This window comes from Haemaphysalis longicornis, unplaced genomic scaffold (assembly GCF_048455015.1).
Source record: "Haemaphysalis longicornis isolate Haplotype H1 unplaced genomic scaffold, Haemaphysalis longicornis Haplotype H1 scaffold_1, whole genome shotgun sequence".
Classification (NCBI taxonomy): Eukaryota; Metazoa; Arthropoda; class Arachnida; order Ixodida; family Ixodidae; genus Haemaphysalis; species Haemaphysalis longicornis.
In genome coordinates this window covers 338584269-338602993 of record NW_027526203.1, presented here as the reverse complement: position 1 = coordinate 338602993, position 18725 = coordinate 338584269, and the positions used below count along the sequence as shown (strand labels likewise).

The window sequence follows — 18725 nt, the reverse complement described above, 5'->3', positions numbered from 1 at the left end:
GACGCCTTCCCTGTAGGTCGCCATTCATTCAGCGCTAGTTCGTGCCCCCGCGTTGGCCGCAGAGGGATGCCACCGGGCGTTTGCTGGCGAAAGCACGAGCGAATGCTATTGGTGCGGAAAAATATTTGCCCTCATATATTAGGAAAAAAGTTTGGTTTCTTCACTTCTGTTTTGCTTCGATCAGAACTGTTATAACCGCACACACAAACAAAAACAAAAAGGGATAGCGTCTTCAGCGTAGGTTTTCTTTTTCTTCCATTTTTTTGTTTTTGTCGGCAGCAATTGGCTCAGCTGTCTAGGCTAACTGTTTCAGCGTGTGCTGTGCTTACGAATTCTATGACGTTAAATAAAGTTGTAGATTTCACGGCAATATAAGGTAGCTAATTTTTAACTGAATTTAGACGCTCTTAACATACTGTCACTCCGATATAGATGCGGCACCGAAACATTCGGTCAAAATCAAGCGTACTATTCATAACGGAAGGTTTAACGCAAGTGTCATATTCTGACGTGGAGTGTGGGCAATAGCTATCGGCAAATGCGTAACTCTGGGCAGCTGGCCAGCTCTGGGCGATATCTGTAGTCTCAATTGAGTAAATAAACTGCAAGTACGCATGCCAAACAGAACCGCGTCGAGTAGGGTAAAGGGCATCGTACCAGATCGAAGACGTCGTTGACGCGTACATTTAATGCGAGAGCACTACTTAACACAGTATATCCAAACTCCGGCGTCACAGTAACACAGAAGGCTTACAGAATGCCTGACGGCTCAAAGAATAAAAAACACGCAGTAAATGAGTGTAAACTACAATAGCGGAAGCTTGGGTGTGGGTGGGATTAGAAGCAGGTAACTCCGCAAGCCGAGACGCGCACGCAACCCCAGCACCACCACAATTCTGGGAATCTATCTGACTAAAGCTATAGCCAGGAATGCGTCATGGCCTTTGACTTATGAGCGTGTTCTAAAAACATGTACGGAGGCATACGTGAGTAATTTGAGCATGCTCATCACAGAAGTAGCAATTGGAGGAGTAGGAAAGAAGGTTTCGAGAAATGTCCTCTTAGATAGGAGATGCGAGCGCGGGTAGGTACGGGGCGGGTCATAATAACCGAGTGAAAAAGGGAAGGGCGCAATGAGAAACGGACAATGACAAGAACGAGAGAATACGTTCGGAATTCGGACACCGATGCTTTCGCAATCAGCGGTTAATAAGGAGTGATTAGGTGCCCTCGTGATGTTTCACTGTTTTCTGCGCGTGAGCAGGACGGAGCGCAAGTCATGACACGGGTTCTGCGGTACTTAAGTGCCGCGTTTGAGCTGATTTCTCTCCGTTTTGCTTACACCAGTAAGGATATTAATAAGCTGAAAAAAAATGTGCTGGGTGTTCACATTGGTACTGCACTAACGGCTATACACGGAGAACGAAAACAAAGGACCACTGCAGGGCGTCGTCCTGGGTGTGTAAAATTCAGTACAATGGATATATTTATATCAGTACCAATGTGACTCCACTTCGTGCCGCTAGTAATGAAATATTTAAGTCAAACTCCGGTACTTGACGGAAGGGCGCCCTTCTTTTTCATGAAATCAGCCTTCATTCCAAAAGTCGCTTTCACGGCGAATAGTGGGTGGAAATAACTACCGCATCGTTACTTATCCCCCTGTGCGCATACAAACGTGGATGTGTAACAGGAACGAACGAAAAATACTAAGTGCCCTTCCACTATGTGACGAAGGATGACCAGCGGAGCTTGGCGCAGACAAAGAGGTGCACGAAACAACCACGTAGTAGTAACTCAGTGCGATGATAGAGTCGTCCTAGCGGGTAATGTCAGTATTTTTTGTAGATACCAACAATTAAATTGAGATGTGCAGAGCATTTAACAGAAAGCTGGCTTTGCCGCTGCTGCCATGATTGTTCAAAACTTGTTTCCGGCAAAATGACGGGAAACCGAAAAACTGTTACACGCACGTTTCGCAGCCACGCTGTTCCAAGTCTAGCCTTGTCATCTGTCCTGCGGTGAAATGCAGGGACAGGGCGAATTTTGTCGATGTGACTCAATTTTGACGCTTGGCTTCGGTGAGGTCCCGCTCTTCAAACTCGGAATTCGCGCGTCGTCTGCGCTGCCGTTCTGTGGCGTTCTACCGCTCCCGCTCACGTCATGTGGAGTCTATGGGACGAAAGGACGTGCGCCGGCGACATACCCTCTCTTCCCACGGCGCGGGCTCTGATTGGTCCCCTCCCATCCCGGTGAGAGTGGGGCTCCTTCTAGCGGCTGGTTAGGGAACCTGCCCCTGCATGCCACCGCAGGACAGACGACAATGCTCGACTTAGAACAGCTTCTCTGTTAAAAGTGCGTGTAACAGTTTATCAGTTTCACGTCATTCTTCCGGAAACAAGTTTTGAGCAATGACGGCAGCGGCGATCACCAGAGGCTTGCAGTAGATGCGTCAAAGAGACGTTGTCGATTTCAGTATATAAGTTGTCGCCCGGCTTGAGCAATGGGTGCCAGCAGCAGAATTTCAGGGTCGAACAAACGCGGCGCCGTGGCCAGCCGACTTCGTGGTCCGAGGAACGAAGGACGCCGGGGCGTAAACTGAGAAGCACCGCCCCTGTGCGTCCATTCTGATGGGCGCCCATTAGTCATACAGCTCGTTCGCCGTCCGACGGTCGAGATGTAATTAGGAGTTCCGACGAGGCTGCTGGCCCGAGTTGGGATGAATGAAGATGCCCAGCTATTGCGTAATAAAACGGAAAGCGGAAAAAGAAAATAACACGCGGAAGTGAGAGTCGAGGGCACGAAGACATTAGATGTAGTATTTCTCTCTTCTATATTTAGGGCCGTTGATAGTGCATTGACAATAGTATAGTTTGAAAAAAAAAAGAAGTACAACAACGGTTCGCCAATCGTGTCGCTGTCTGTGAAAATTCATCGACTCGCCTTTTAACGTAACCAAGGCCATGGTGAAAGGCCCCGCTGTACTGATATCGGTATAGGCGTTCCCTACAAGGCCAGAGTAATGCCTAGCCCACTTTGACACTTGTGAGTTCCGTATAGTACCGACCTTTATCTGTGCTTTTGTCTCAAGTCTCTTGTGTTTTCAGGGGACTTTTCATTTACCCACGTTTGTATTTCTATCCTGGCTTTTATTGAGTGCCCAAAACCCCAAGGTTACCGCTAGTGTTCAGCTCCAATTAACACTAAATTGTTAGCTTTTTGTGACGCTACAATGTTTCACGCGGCTTTCTCAGATGCGTTCTGCTTCCGGTATTGGTGTAGTGGGTGTTTACTTTGACGGCCAAGCTTGTTTATCGAAAGCGCCTTCTTTTATATATCGTGCGAGCCACTACGCGACGTAGAATTAATGGCGAGAGCAAGGAAGCGCAGTGCCGCGTCGTTTGTAACGTCGCAATTGCCCTGGCGGCATCAGCGTCGAAGCCAGCGTTATTTGGGACCCCGCAACGGCGGATTGCAGACAGCGCCGGCACTTGCCCCTCCCCCCCCCCCCCCCTATTCCCCTCTCCTCGACTCCTATTTTTTGTTGTTGTTGCATTAGTTCCTGCATCTATAAAGCAATACAAGTGTTGGGGCACTCAAGCTTTGCCATATTATCAGCGTAACTTCCTTGTTCCAGTGTAGCTTCCTGGTTTCATGTATAGCCCTTTTTGGTTCACATATTTATTGTTACCAAACAAAAGGAATTGCGCAAATTAATTTGGTTTTTAAATGCAAGGGTGTTATTTTTTGCTAACAAAATGTGCAAAATAGAATTGTTTGACCATAAATTGCTACGTCGCTTTCTTTATTTTGTTTTGTTCGATCTTTGACTTCCAAACTAAAAAGTTAAACAAAAACGTAGCTGTACATTCTAACTTTGTAAACTTTGCCTCCGTGCTCTACTGTTTCTCTGACAGTGCTTGTTCTTGGGTGCATTGCGATAGTACATAAATGTTCAGGATATTTTTGGTTGCGTTAGTTCATCGCACGATGGCACAAAGGCAGGCACTCGTCTTACGCCATGCATATATCCTTTCTTCTTCCTCGTCCGCCCCTTGCCCATTCTCCCCCGCAACCACTTTCATCCCCGGAGATGTAAATGACCGCTGCTCCAGAGAGCGCGTGCATCTGAGTGGTGAAATATTCAATGGGGCATTTGGGGAATCCAGGCCAGGAGCGGGTGCAAGGTAGTGGGGAGCAGATAAGGCGCAGGGCCTTATCTTCAGCGTTGGCTCTCCGCAGCCGTGAAGAAGAATCGGCCAGCAGGGCCGATCAATCGATCAGGCCAACTGATTTATAGCGGCAGCCACGTCCACGTCACCGCGGCAAGGACACGATAGGGAGACGAGCCGGGCGTCTCCCGGCCGTTGCTTTCGGCGCCCAGCCGTCAGCACCACGGCGCCCTCGCCGGCCTCTTGGCAGGGACGTCACGTCGATGGGAGCGCCGGTGACGCGAACGTCGTTCCACTTGAGAGTGTGGCTTCAGATGGAGCCGAACCGGCGAACCCACGGTTGCGTCAAGAAAACTATGGCCGCTGCCTGAAGATGACTTTTCTCGTTTGGTTTTTGGGCGCTTGCGCTTTTCACACACCCGAGAGAATAAAGGTGAGAAGCAGAGAGGAAGAAAAGAAGGAAATTTGATTCGCGTTCCCCTTTGCGCTGCGTGTTTGAGTCAATCGGGGCTTGCTTTGTCAACTGCATCGACCTTTCGTCGGCACACCCTAGTTGTGCCCGAGAGCGCACTTGTCTGTGAGCATTATTTCATTGTTTAACGTTCATCGCAGCCCGCATTGATGTTTTCTCCCCACCGGACCAAAATGCCCTGGGAGATAGCTGTGACTCTAAGGGAACAGAAATACGCGCCCCACCCCGAAAAAGGAGACTAGCTGCAGGAATGAGTCTAGCCCGAGCAGTTCAGGTCTTGCAGGCAGTTTTCAAGCTGGATGCGGGCATCGACGATTTTTCTTCTAATGTATATTTCTCTCTCGCTCTTTTAAATGGCGCAATTAGCCTAACGAATTCCTTAATTGCCTGCGCCGAGGTGCACTAAATGCACGATCTAATTACTCGGACTGACAGGTGCCCGAAACCCAGATTCTTCCCGTTCTCGTACAAGAAGCGAGCGAAGGCTTTCCAACTGCGGTACGCGCACGTCCTCATTCCGGGTGCACCACGCCACCGTTTCGTTGGGCAGAACATAAGAGAAGAAGTAAATAAAGGGGGCGAAACGGACGAAAACAAGAGCCACACATCGCACAGCTCGCGTTGCGGACTGGGCGAGTTAATTTCGGGGTCCCGCGCCACGAGACGCGCCGGCGCGGGATACTCGGCTCCCTTTCACTTGGGCCTCGTCTTCCTGCAGGCACGCCGGTTCGTTCGTTTCCAGTCAAACGCGTATGTACCTTGTTCTCGTTTGCGTGGTGCGCCGGGAAAGAACGTCGGCAGAAGAGAGCGGAAAGTTGGCAACACGGCACGGGCTCGGGCAGCGGCCGCTGCCGTAATGGGCACCAATCAGTCGATCTCGTTCCTGGTGCTGGCTGCCGGGACAGTCGGCAGGAGGCGGCTATCCCTACATGCCGCGACACTCGATGCCGGAATGGAAACGGCGAGCCTTCGAATTCCGCTGCCTCGATTCTTTCTCCGCGTTTCCCTGCTGGATTTTGTGCGTCTGACTGCGCTGTCTCCTCGAGGGCCCCCGGAACAAGCGGCCACCCTTAGGCTAACGCGGAGGGAGGATGCGGGGGAGCAGCCTGCGGCACTGCACGCATCGAGACAGGATGGGCGGGGACGTGAGGCTTCTCCCAGCTCATTTCGAAGGCAGTACTGGTCGGTTCATTAGCCGCCAGCGCGAGAGAGCGGGCCCTCCAGCGTGCCCACCGGGCCGGAACGCAAAGGTTGCCTTGTTGAAGACGTTGCCCCTCGCGCCAAGCTCTGAAAGCGCGGGCCGATCGAGGGGCCGAGCGGCAAAAAAGCCTACAGTGACGTGGGTTTGCGTCCCCTCTTCCTCGCGCAAACTCCCGTGTTCCGGGACCCTGCCTCCCGCGTGTATACGGCACCAAAGTGTTGCCCCGTTTCCCCGCACTTGTTTACTGACTTGCCCCTCCGCGCTCGAGTCCCGAGAGCAAGAGCTCGCCTCAGACCGAGTATCCTCCACGACTCGACTTGGCAGCGAATTAGTTTCGTCGAACGGAGCACACTGGAGGAAGAACGAGGGGCCAACCAAAAAAACAAAAAACAAAAACAAAAACAAAACAGAAGTAGAGGCGAGATCCTTGTGGGACTTTATCGCTACGACTTTTTTTCTGCGCTATCGCGATTTTTTTTCTCACTTCTTGAAGCTTCCTATATTGAAGAGCCCGGAGGAAACGCCACAAATAAAGTTGTTTTTTTTGTTTTGTTTTTTAGCAACTCCATGAATACACAACTGATAGCTGACAGTAAAATGGAAACAACAAAGAAGCTTTTGCAACGCCCTTTTGGATGAGTTAGCACAGGACGTTGGTGCCTGGCCCCAGAATGCTCGATAGACTTCAGAAAGCAGTAGAATGGGTATGATTCACAAATGTATTAAAATTTATTTAGTAGGCTAACCATGAACACAATGCAGATTACGCGAATTCAATAATACAACAGTTATGTGAAACGCCTATTTCTTGACCGTCTTTTTCAGCTTTCGCAAGCGTGCCGTACGCAAGACTGACAGTTTCTGGTTCCCCTGATTTTGTTTTTTTTTTTAATTTCATCTGCACCTCGATTCGTAAACTTAATTTAAAAAGTGCGCTGCTTAAATCTAAAGAAATGGCGTGCGAAATTTTGTGTGGCCTCCACAAAGTGAAAGTTTGCCTCATGTCTCATTCCGCATGTCTTACTCTCTTTGCAGCCACCGTGTCTGAAGGGCTCGACATCTGTGCCTACATACTCACAACAATCTCGATACTCATCATCATCGCCACGTTTCCTGTATCACTCATTTTTTGTATCAAGGTAAGTCCCGGCTGAAGCCGCCTGCACGCAATCTGCCTGTGCTTCTTGGACCAGTGCTTGCCAAAAAACAGAAACAAAAATTGGAAACAAAAAACGACGAACACTATGTGGAATATAAACAGTGCACGTTGCAGGAAGTAAACCGCAGTAGAGTACCAAGACGAGTGCTGGCCCCTTGAGCACTGACGCAGCAACCAAGTCTATTGTTAGACTCGTGCTCCTTTGCCTTGTGGTTTGCACCGGAGCCATGTTCGAAAAGGGCTTGTGTTTATCTTGCTTCGGCGTGGTTTGCCAACGAGAACCTAGCCATATGGACAAAGAGGAAAAATCACGGAGCGGGTTTTCTAGCTTGGTGGTAGAGAAAAAATTAGCCTACACCGACTTAAAAAGAAAGTGAACAGAACATGAACTAGTATACTGCTCAAATTTGAAGCAGGGCTGCTATTTTTTACAATAAGCGTATTTGTCTTTATTCGATTTTTTCCCCGCGGAACTATGGTCAAGCCTAGCACTTTTCAGTAACGCACGTTGTGAACTTCCCGGTGACCTCAACAGGAAGTTGACAACTGCTCAAGGTGTTGGCTGTTCAGCATTAAGTACAGTTCACCGCTGAGCGCTGTTCGCTCCCTCCGGAGTGTGCGCCTATAGCGACGCGTGCCAAACAGCACGTTCATTGTTCTGGAGGCCATTTATACCAGTGACAGGAGGCGCACCTATACGAACGTCGTTTGAATTCAGCTACGCAAGATAAAGGGGTCTCTCTCTATCTATATAAAAACTCTCTCTCTACCTATATAGAAACATAAAAACTCACACAGAGCGCGAAAAACTAAGGTAAGTAGAGACAGGGACGCACGAGAAAGACATTAAAAATAAAAATAAAAGTTTACTGACGTTTCAGGAAGATGACTTCCTTTCTTAGACTCTGAAGAAAGGAAGTCCTCTGCCTGAAACGTCAGTAAACTTTTATTTTTATTTTTAATGTCTTTCTCGTGTGTCCCTGTCTCTACTTACCTTATATATATATATATATATATATATATCAAGAAAACCTCGTAAAGCAAAGGGGGGAATGCGGTAGGTCATAGAAACAGATGAAGAATTTTTTGAGTCAGAAAGAAAGTGGTGAAAAAATGCCCGCCGGGTGGGATCCAAACCCACGACTTCCAGAATACCGGTCTGGTGCGATGACCACTACGCCACCGGCGGGGCAGTTTCCCCACCACTTTCTCGGGTATTTATGTTAAGGTATTTTTTGTTTTCTGCAATGGGGGGTGGTAGCCAGCGCCACTTTGACTACTCGGGGTGAAGGGGACCTTGTTTTTAACCCCCGGGCCGTGACTCGAGTGTCTACGACATGTCGAGAGTAGTCGACCAGCGTGGAACCCTCTTAAGCTACCTTTGGCACCAAGACTGCCAGAACAGAGGCGCTCGCTATGCATTTAGCGAATCAGAAATGGGAAATGAGGGGCTCGGTGAATTAAGACTGAATAAGGATTGGCAGCCAAGAAAACCTCTTGCGACTCCAATTCTGGCCATACTTTTTTCCTTTTCTGATTTTTCCTTCTTTCTATCTTCCCTTCTTGCTTTTAATGTTTTCTTGGTTTTTTTTCTTTTCTCACTCGTTTCATTTTCCACCTGACGTAGCATGTCAGGCTCTTTGCTGGACAAACCTCGTCAGTATCATTAAGCCATTCTCTCTCTCTCTCTCTCTCTCTCTCTCTCTCTCTCTCTCTCTCTCTCTCTCTCTCTCTCTCTCTCTCTCTCTCTCTCTCACTCTTTCTGCACTGTGACATCACGCAATGAAGAACTTGACGCTTGCATTGCGTAATGTCAGCGTGCAGAGTACATTTCTCGGATCAAATCGCATGCTTAGGTTAGTCGTAGGCCTTCGCGGTTCATTTGGTCACAATGATCCGTCATTTAGGAGCATTGCCCTTAAGCATACCCATAAGCGTTTTAGTGTTCACAGCAGTTGGGAGGACGTTCAATCGTGCTTTTTTTTTTCTATCGCGAAAACAACTCAACTCAGGCTCGAGGGAAAAGCGTTTAGTGCAAAAAATGTTGGAGTTGGTACGTGCTGATACGCTAGCTAGACGGGCGCATTCAGTTACTTTGACAAAAGGCCATATGTTATTTGGGAAAGTCATTGCCGGCCGACAGCTTATTCCATGTCAGCGTACTGGACTTCCCCGCGCGAGGTGCTTCTTCGAGGTGGTCAGGCGCTAACCGCGCGGCGTTGCGCAGACTTTGTTATCGCCACGTTCAAAACTAAGCAACTCTCATACTTAATTTGAGAAACGGTCTAAAAGAAAGCGCAGTCAGCGAGGCACAGAAAGCGAAACCAATAAAGTAGGGCACGGAAAAGCGTCTACCTAGAAATGTGTGCGAACGGAGAAAAGAGCATAGCTTTAGGGCGCTGCCTTCTCTTGCGCTGCAATGGCCGTTGAATCCACGGGGTAATACAGAAGGAAGTTGTACAACGGGGCTCTGGGATAATGGTTTGTTTGTGGTAACACAGCGCAATGAAATTTGCATGGCTCCGGGTAGACCATTATGGGTAGCATTTTTGACTTTCAAGGGGCACATAACAACGAAAACAGAGAATAGCTGTAGATAATTCTGAAACTGGAGGGCCCAGACGTCAAGGCATTAAAGTTTGTTGTGGTAGTTTATCAATATAATACGGTCCACTTAACACAGCAAGGGTGCCTACGCACGTGGCAGGTTAACACCCACAGAGTATTGAAACGAGGATAGCCAATACTTATCATGTTTTACGTGGCAGAATTAGAGAAGCTGGACAAAATTATGCTGGGGTTCAACCTAAAGCAGAGCCGACAAGGCAAGGGCATAGAACATCGTTTTCCGGAAATACTATACGCGGACTACATTACTCTTTTGGCCGAAAACCGGAGAGATTTGCAACTGCTCCCAAATATTAGTGGCCAAGAAGCCACAGCCCTCAGGTTGAATTTCAGGGCAGAAAAGTGGGGCTTATGGTGTTTAACAAGAGTAGCATTGGCACAGTGTGAGTACAGCTTGACGAAATGCGGTCTACGAATACAAATATTTTGGAGTCTGGATAATACAATAAAACGTGATATTGAGCTAGTTGGTACATACTGACTGGGTGGCTTAGCTCAAAAAAGACGAGGACAGTGGCAGAAGAGACACGCGTCTGTCTCGTCTGTCACTGTCCTCGTCCTTTCTGCCCTAAGCCTCCCATTGAGTATGGATAAATGAAGGAAAAACCACCTAAGCACTCACAAGGAGCAACGTAGAAATAAAAGAAAGTGAAACGAGGCAATAATGAAGCATGGAGCGCCCGAGGGTATAACAAACGCGAAGTAGTGCGAGGAGCTTGGAAAAGGGTTAGTGGATCCTGGTCTTACATATTGGGAACGCAGTACTGTGCTTAAAATCGGCCCAGAAATAAACCAAAGAATGGTAGGGCTTTTGATTTTCGGTGCCTTCAGTAAAACAACAAACCAAGCAGTGCAGGGAGATGTGGGCTGGGTGTTGTTTGACGTTTCGAAAGGTCAAAGTAAAATATTCTTAAAGAACACGCTAAAAACTATGGATCCCGTAACTGGACAGCTAAAATGTTAGGTACCTCTATATAAAGTTAGCGGACCCGCAGTGGCAAAAAGAGGCTAGAAGTCTGACGACGGAATATGTGAAGAATACCGAGGAAGCAGAGACAACCAAGACAACCAAGACAACCAAAAAATAGACAAATCAGACGTAAAGGGATAAATGTAGGAAAAAAAATTAAACATAACATGTCGTTAGAGATGTACGGGGCAGGGAAATCAGATATCATAAAGGAAAATCTTTATGATAACTCCAAGGGCAAAGCTTTACTTTTTGAGGCTAGAGCAGATTTCCTGAGATCGAAGAACTTCGTGGGGAAGCGCACCCAAAATTATGGGGATGCGTAGTCTGCGCAAAGTAAACAGGAACAATTCGGCGCATTTCGTCGATTGTGAATGACACTCAGTGTATCCATCCGAATTCATATGAGGAAAATAGCCGCCTTGCAGAAGCTCCGGGGTGCGAGGTAACAGAGGAAGAAAACTGCAAGGCTGTACAGGGGAATAGAAGGAGATTTGATCGCTGGTTGAGGAAAAGCAGAGAGAAGAATATCCTACCGCTAACAACATCGCTAAAATGAAAGGGGTAGTGTAAAACAGATTTATTATTCTCTTTCATGCGATGACACGTCATCACCCCGGTGGAATGGGGATGCCACAATCAATCAATCAATCAATCAATCAATCAATCAATCAATCAATCAATCAATCAATCAATCAATCAATCAATCAATCAATCAATCAATCAATCAATCAATCAATCAATCAATCAACCAATCAAACTTGGAGTTAGGCATACGGGAGAAGGTGTCACGTGGTTACGTAAAAAAGCCGTAATTACCGTTCTAAATCAGTTTCTCAAAAAGATATTCCCATATGGATCACCGCTATAAACAGTACGCAAGCATTTTGCGTAATAACAGATAACAGCAGATCAGATAACAGCAGACCTCTTGAAGGATGGCGGAGAAATTGTACTTGAAAAACTGGCAAACCTGTATACGCAATGCCTAATGACCGCAATGGTACCGGAATCTTGGAAGAACGCGAACATCATCCCAATCCATGAGAAAGGTGACATGAAGTACTTGAAAAATTACAGGCCGATCAGCTTACTGTCAGTCGTATACAAGGTACTTACCAAGGTTATCGCTAACAGAATCTCTGCAACCTTAGATTTCAGTCAACCTAAATAACAAGCAGGGTTCCGTAAAGGTTATTCAACAATGGACCATATTCACACGATCAATCAGGTGATAGAGAAGTGCGCTGAGTATACTGAACCCCTATATATAGCCTTCATAGATTATGAGAAAGCATTTGACTCGGTCGAAACCCTAGCAGTCATTCAGGCATTACGGAACCAGGGGGTAGATGAGCATTATGTAAGAATACTAGAGGATATCTACAATGGGTCCACAGCTACCATCATCCTCCATAAGGAGAGCAGTAAAATACCTATAAGGAAGGGTGTCAGACAAGGAGACACAATCTCTCAAATGTTATTCACAGCATGTTTACAAGAAGTATTCAGAACGTTGGATTGGTAACAGGTGGGAGTAAGGGTTAATGGAGAATACCTCAGTAACCTCAGATTTGCTGATGACGTTGCCTTGCTAAGTAACTCTGGGGACGAATTGCAAAGCATGCTTTCCGCACTGGGCGAACAGAGTAGAACCGTGGGACTGAAAATTAATATGCAGAAAACTAAAGTAATGCTCAATAACCTCGAAAGAGCACCGCGGTTTGAGGTAGGTGGCGATGCAGTGGAAGTGGTAAGCGAATATATCTACTTAGGCTAAGTTGTGACCCCAGATCCCAACCATGAGGCAGAGATAATTAGAAGGATCAGAATGGGGTGGGGTGCATATGGCAGGCATTCTCAGATAATGAATAGCAGCCTACCATTGTCGCTGAAGAAGAAAGTGTATGACAGCTGCATCTTACCGGTACTCACCTACGGGGCAGAAACTTGGAGGCTCACTAAGAGGGTTCAACTTAAATTGAGAACGACTCAGCGGGCAATGGAGCGTAAAATGATAGGTGTAACATTAAGGGACAAGAAGAGTGCGGAGTGGGTCAGGGAACAAACACGTGTTAAGGACATATTACTAGAAATTAAGAAGAAGAAATGGACGTGGGCAGGGCATGTAATGCGAAGGCAAGATAACCGCTGGTCATTAAGGGTAACAGAGTGGATCCCTAGAGAAGGCAAGCGCTGCAGGGGGCGGCAGAAAGTTAGGTGGGCAGATGAGATTAAGAAGTTTGCGGGGATAAATTGGTCACAGTTGGCACAGGACCGAGGTAATTGGAGAATAACGGGAGAGGCCTTTGCCCTGCAGTGGGCGTAGATAGGCTGATGATGATGATGAAGCATTTTGTATCTCATGAACGTCCCCAGGTTAGAAATGCCCTTAAAAGGAAATTGAAAACGTTGTTCCTTTCATAGCCGGTAAAAGGTGCTCCCCGCACATGCGCATTTGCAGCACTGGTACCCTGGGAGCTGGCGAAAATATACTGCACCACAGCCTAATTTTACTTGGAACTAGCCAAATGAACGATCCATCGTGGCGAATGCGCAGTTCAGTCACAATGTTATTCGTTAGCATTGAACGACTGCAAGAGGAATCTAGATTGCTCCGATTTCTTTGTGAGCTGCCAGGTGGAAAAGCCTGGAAACGGGATTCCGTGCTCGGCATTGCTACAATTCTTCGGTTATGAAAACCACGCCATGGCAGGAACGGAAAACAGCCAAAAGAGGTGGCCTGACGTTGTATATGTAGCACGTCTACTTCTTCATGCATTGGACTAAAGGAATCTTTGAGAAGGAAGTGGGCTGTTTTTTTTAAGCTAGCATTTGCAATGAGTCGCAGTTACAGTGGCGCTGGAGTAGTGAAGTTTTCATACCGAATTAATTGAGGATATTAAACAAACTTGGTTCTAACGTATCTAACAACGGTTATTTTTGTCACTATTGTATCGTATGTTTGAAAACGCGACGCTGCTTGCAAGTGTAACTCTCTGGTCTCAATAAATGACCACAGAAAAAAAAAAAGTCGCTAAATTGCGTTTACACACTCGCCAGTGTGGGAAACTAAGTGGGCCATTCATTCAGAAGAATACATGGTGTTTGGCAGTCGAATATTTGAACATATTCAGTATCAAGTTCTTTAATCCGAAAAGTAGAGCTAATGGTTTCGCATTTCAAAGTTTGAATAATTGGGCACCTGCAATTGAAATTACCTCCGAATTTTCTTTATTAACGTACGGAGGCTGCACCTCGACTATCTGACCCGCTTCAGTGCATGGCTACGGGTTAATATTGGCCACCTTGTCTCGTTTGACGTGCAGCTAAATCTCCCACACACGGTCGTTTTAAAGGCGATTGTCCTTCTTTGGCTACTTAAACCCGAAAATTTTATGGTCTGTCTGTCTGTATGCCTCTGTCCCCCGATTCAGCCACCCGGCCACAAAAGTTATAAACCTTCTGAAACGAGAAATCTTTGTAGGTAAAAACCTTTCGAAACGTCTCAATCGGATGCGATACTTCCTACTTGTGAGCACTGTTGCGTTAAAAGAAAACTAAAGGCATATTTGAGGCAAGGCGTCAATATATAACTCGTAGTCGCAGTGTTCTTTTAATTGGAAATATATGTATGCTAGATTTTAGCATCAAATAATTAAAAAGAGCTAAAAATAATGTTTGGAACAAAAAATACAAAAAAACAGCTCACGCCCAAGCCTGGACCATGTGGCGGCATTCAAAGTCCAACAGTAATGAACGGTTCCAATAGATAGTGCGCGAGCAGTGGAACACGGGAAAGTTGAAGTCCACCGTCTTTTTCGTGGGAGGAGCAAGATGGGTGGGGAACAGCGTGAGAGGTGGCTAAGGACAGAAGAGAGTCATTCACGTGGCCGGGGGTGGCAGGAGACCTTCGTATTTCAACGCCGTTTGCAGCGAAGTTAGCAGATCCGGGAACAATTTTTTTTGTGTGCAACGATTTCACGAGGAATTGGCGGTCGTTGCCCGCAATGGGTGCATGACCTCGTCTAAACAGCACTATTTACACAAATATGAGTATTACCGAGGAATTATTACGGAATTATGCGCAACAAACTAAACTAAACACCGTGCAAGGTGCTGTGAAAGTAGCCCTTAGAGCCACCCTGTACCGGAAATCGACGGCCGCGTCGAATCTTAGTGTCTCGTCCGTCGTGAGAGATTCACGGAAAGCAGCATTCGCAGATGGTTGGCGCGTTTATCCCAGGGATCAACCAGGAAGCAGGGGCGTTAGGTTGAGGTCGACTAGATTGCATGCTCCTAATAAAAGTTAGTGATTTGCACCGTGCAAGGATACCGACAACGAAACTAAATTTGAGGCGAAGAGGCCCTCCTTAAGTACCATTTCGCAAAATTATGGGAAAATTCTTTCTTCTCGTGGGTGTATCGAGCCGCCGGGCTGGTCAGCAGGGGGAAGTGTGTAACCTCCTACCGCCGGTCGTGAGCGGAGATTTCTCCCAGAGCAAGGGGAAAGCGCATTGCTATTCGTATTGTGATTTTTTTTATTTGTCACTGTGGCTCGGCGCCGGAGCGGGGGTCACGTACGCTCTCCTCCTTGCTTTGCTTTCGTTTCTTCTCTTGACACGGTTCTGGCCCGTTGGAGAAGGTTCTAGCTACCTCTGGTCGCATGTGTAACTGCACTGGCAAGATGTTTTACTGGCGAGGCCTGGGACAGTTGCCGATGGCGTCAGTATCGGTCGTCTCAGTGTTGTATTGTTCTCGAAGCTGTTGCCACGAGAGGCAGGATAAATACGCTGATAACAGGAATGATGGAGGTTGGTGCTCGGTGCAATAAAGAATAAGACAAACAAACTAAGTAAGCTAGATAAGTCTATTGTTTTATTAGGACTTGTTTGTAGAAAATCAGTACATCTTGTGCAAAGCAGTATATCTCATTGGGATGCCATTGGCCCAAGTGCTGAAGCAAGCATGTTCGTGTCAATTTCACCCAGGGTGTCGAACCAAAATTTTTTCGGGTTCGGTTCGGGTTCGGGTTCAAGGCTTTCGGGTTCGGTTCGGGTTCAGTTCCGGCGCACCATTCCGTTCCGGTTCGAACCGGTTCGAACCGGTTCAAACGGGTTCGAACGGGTTCGGAGAAAAAAAAAGCAGGCATGTTTTTTTCTGTCAATTTTTTTGTGTTCGGTTTTCGTTTCCTTGTCAGGTTTCTTTGTCAAAAACGAAGCCATAATGTAGGTTTTTTTTGTGCAAATGTTTTGTTTTGGTCAAAAACAAGCAACCCTGCTACCCTTTCTTCAACTTTGTTCGAAATCTTGAATGCTTGCAGAAAGTAGTCAACCAACACATCCAGTACTTAGATCAGGGAGTCGGAAAGTCCCTCAGACAAAAAGTACTGCTCTGTCTCCATCAGATAACTTACAAACTTGCTTGAAATATTTTTCTCTCTTCCCCAGTCTTGGCGTTCTTCTACCGCTGGAATGACGTCATTACAGCGATGTCGCGGCTATTTGCCGGCTTTCCTTAAGTTGTGACATTAAAATGAAACCACAAAAGCGAAGCAGAAACGGAAGGCGTATCTGCTGGGACGAGCAAATCCCGCACTGCTCCTCTGTGCTGGCAATAGCTATAATTTTTTCAGTGCTTCCAGATGCGAAGATAAGAGTGATAGCGTTGATCTAAACTGTTGGAGAGTTCCTTTAACTGAAAATGTATTGCAAAATGTTTTCTATAGTAGGTCCACGATTACATCATTAACTGAAGTGAAATGAAAAATTCGCTCGGACACATAAGACTCCGTATTTGTATGAATTTGAAAGCCCTGCTTTTTATGGCCGCAAGTTTATTTTTATTGATTTGGTTTCTTTCATTTTTATAATTTAATTTCATTTATTCTTGGATCAAAACACTGCAGTTTTATACCTCGCAGTTGTGTTCTTGAGGAAGAAAATGACGGACGATTACGACACTCGCTAATGCGAAATTTGAGTGCAGCGCGAACTGTAGTCTTCCCGGCAACGGCGCATAGATGCTGTGCCTCAGGAAGTGATCGCGTCATCAGTTAATGCACGACGGCGCGTGGCATACTCTGTCGTTATCTCGTAAGGGGTCGCCACTGTGAAGCACGTCTCGCACGGTCACGGAATTACGCCTCCCCCTTACACTTTCGCCATAGTTGCAACCTCCGTTTTCCTGCTAGCTCCATCTTCGGTGGCGTCTTCGTTCTCTCGGTTACAACGAGTCCAACGCTGAGGGACTACGCGAAACCACAGGAGCGGGTGCTTAAGGGCTGCGTTCTAACGCATGGCTCTACGTAGCCGCTGTGCAGCCATGTGATCCACTCCCTTCGCTGACAAGTGACGGGCCGCACATCGTCTCCAAATAATGCGTTCTCGCTACAGTCTTATCGAAGGCAAACAGGTAGCCTCCTGACCAGTGGGCAGCACACGGCTGCCTCCGACGCCTCCCCCTCGGTGCATCTTCGCCAGAATCTTCTGGTAATGGGCAGCCTCCCAGCAGACTGCCTATTGCCCCGTCCTACTAAGCAGACGACCCGTCCGTCCACAATCGTTTTAATGCGTACCATTCTTTGCCCACAGCAAGGGCCGTGCAACCCCCTTCATGTCCCCAAAAATACCGATCTCGCGGGAGTTTCACCTGCAATCGCTATAATAGCGTAAATGGAGATAACTGGTCGCACAAAATTTCTGAAAAACTAAAAAATAAAAAAAAGTAATCACCGAAACTGGCAAACCGTGTGACACCCTGCATTTCCAAAATAATGAGGATTTCGGGAAACTTCCACCTGTAATCGTTATGTACGGTAAATGGAGATAATTAGTCGAACAAAATTTATAAATGTAAAAAATAAAAAAATGTAAAATAATTGCGGAAACTGGCGAACCGTGTAACACCCTGCATTTCCACAATACGGCAGATTTCGCGAGTTAGAAATGTAATCGTTATAATAGCGCAAATGAAAATAATTGGTCGAACTAAATTTTGAAAAAGTATAAAATAAGAAAAATATTAAGCAATTAAGAAAAATGGGAAACCGTATAACTGCCTGCATTTCCACAATAATGGAGATTTCGCGAATATTCCATTTGTAATTATAGCAGCGTCAATTGAGATAATTGGTCGGACAGGATTTATAAAACGCTGTCGGACGTACCCGCAAAATTTCTTAAAGATACGTCGGACGTACCCGCAATATTTCTTAAAGATACGTCGGATGTACCCGCAATGTTTCTTAAAGATACGTCGGACGTACCCGCAAGATTTCTTAAAGATACGTCGGACGTACAGGGCCCAGAGTGGCTCGAAAGCGGCGTTGCTCGAAACTAGCGTGGTTATCTCGAACCATCGACGGCAAAACCATCACGCGTTTGCTGTATATAAGCCAAAAATCTAACGATGACTAACCTGACGCAGAATGTATTTTTTTTCCTCGTGTTCTCTAGTTGGACCTTATTTGAAGGGGCGGTTGAGCCTTCGCTGAGGTCAGAGATCGAATGCGGACCACTACGGGTTCTCGCAAGAGGGAAACAAAATCATGTGCGACGCGAGTATCTTTCTTTTTTTTTCCCTCATATGTTTCTGTTTAAAGCCCTAACCACATGGACGCGAAATCACGCGTCGCGCGAGCGTCGGCGTCGTTCGGCGTCAACACGCGGGCCCGCAGGAGACCGGCGAAGTCGCCCGCCAGTCGCTGCGTCGACGGGCGTTGCTTGGCACGTATGCCATCCTGTTGAAGTCGTTTATGAGCAGTTATTGTCGCTTCTTGAACTGCAATTATCAAGATTTTAGCTTTAGCAAAAAAAAAAAATTCACTTGGCGTGTTTATTTATTGCGATGTTGGCGGGCAAATATTGAAATGCTGCGAAATGTACCTCGAGCCATCACGGTCAAATCAGAACAAAATAAGATAGAATGATAAACGAAGACGCACCTCGCACAACTGCTTTAGTTGCTACTTGATTTAACCTTCATGTTGCGTACCGACTGCACGTTCATGAATTCATATTGTAAGCAAAACAAATTGCAGCGCTGCCTTGGTACTGAGGTTACCGCCGAACGTCATTTGTAGGTTGAAAGGCAGGGTACTCTGGCACCCTGTCTGTACCCTG

At 46.7% G+C, this 18725-nt stretch overlaps 1 protein-coding gene across 2 annotated transcripts in view; it reads left to right on the top strand.

The window, feature by feature from the left end:
• The window catches only part of LOC144152941 (band 7 protein AGAP004871-like), a 261932-nt gene that overhangs the window by 156117 nt on the left and 87090 nt on the right, over positions 1 to 18725 (top strand). For both annotated transcript variants that reach the window (XM_077684538.1, XM_077684531.1), the window contains exon 2: positions 6881 to 6984. In XM_077684538.1, the coding sequence (XP_077540664.1) occupies positions 6881 to 6984 (104 nt within the window). The remainder of the gene's footprint in view (positions 1 to 6880; positions 6985 to 18725) is intronic.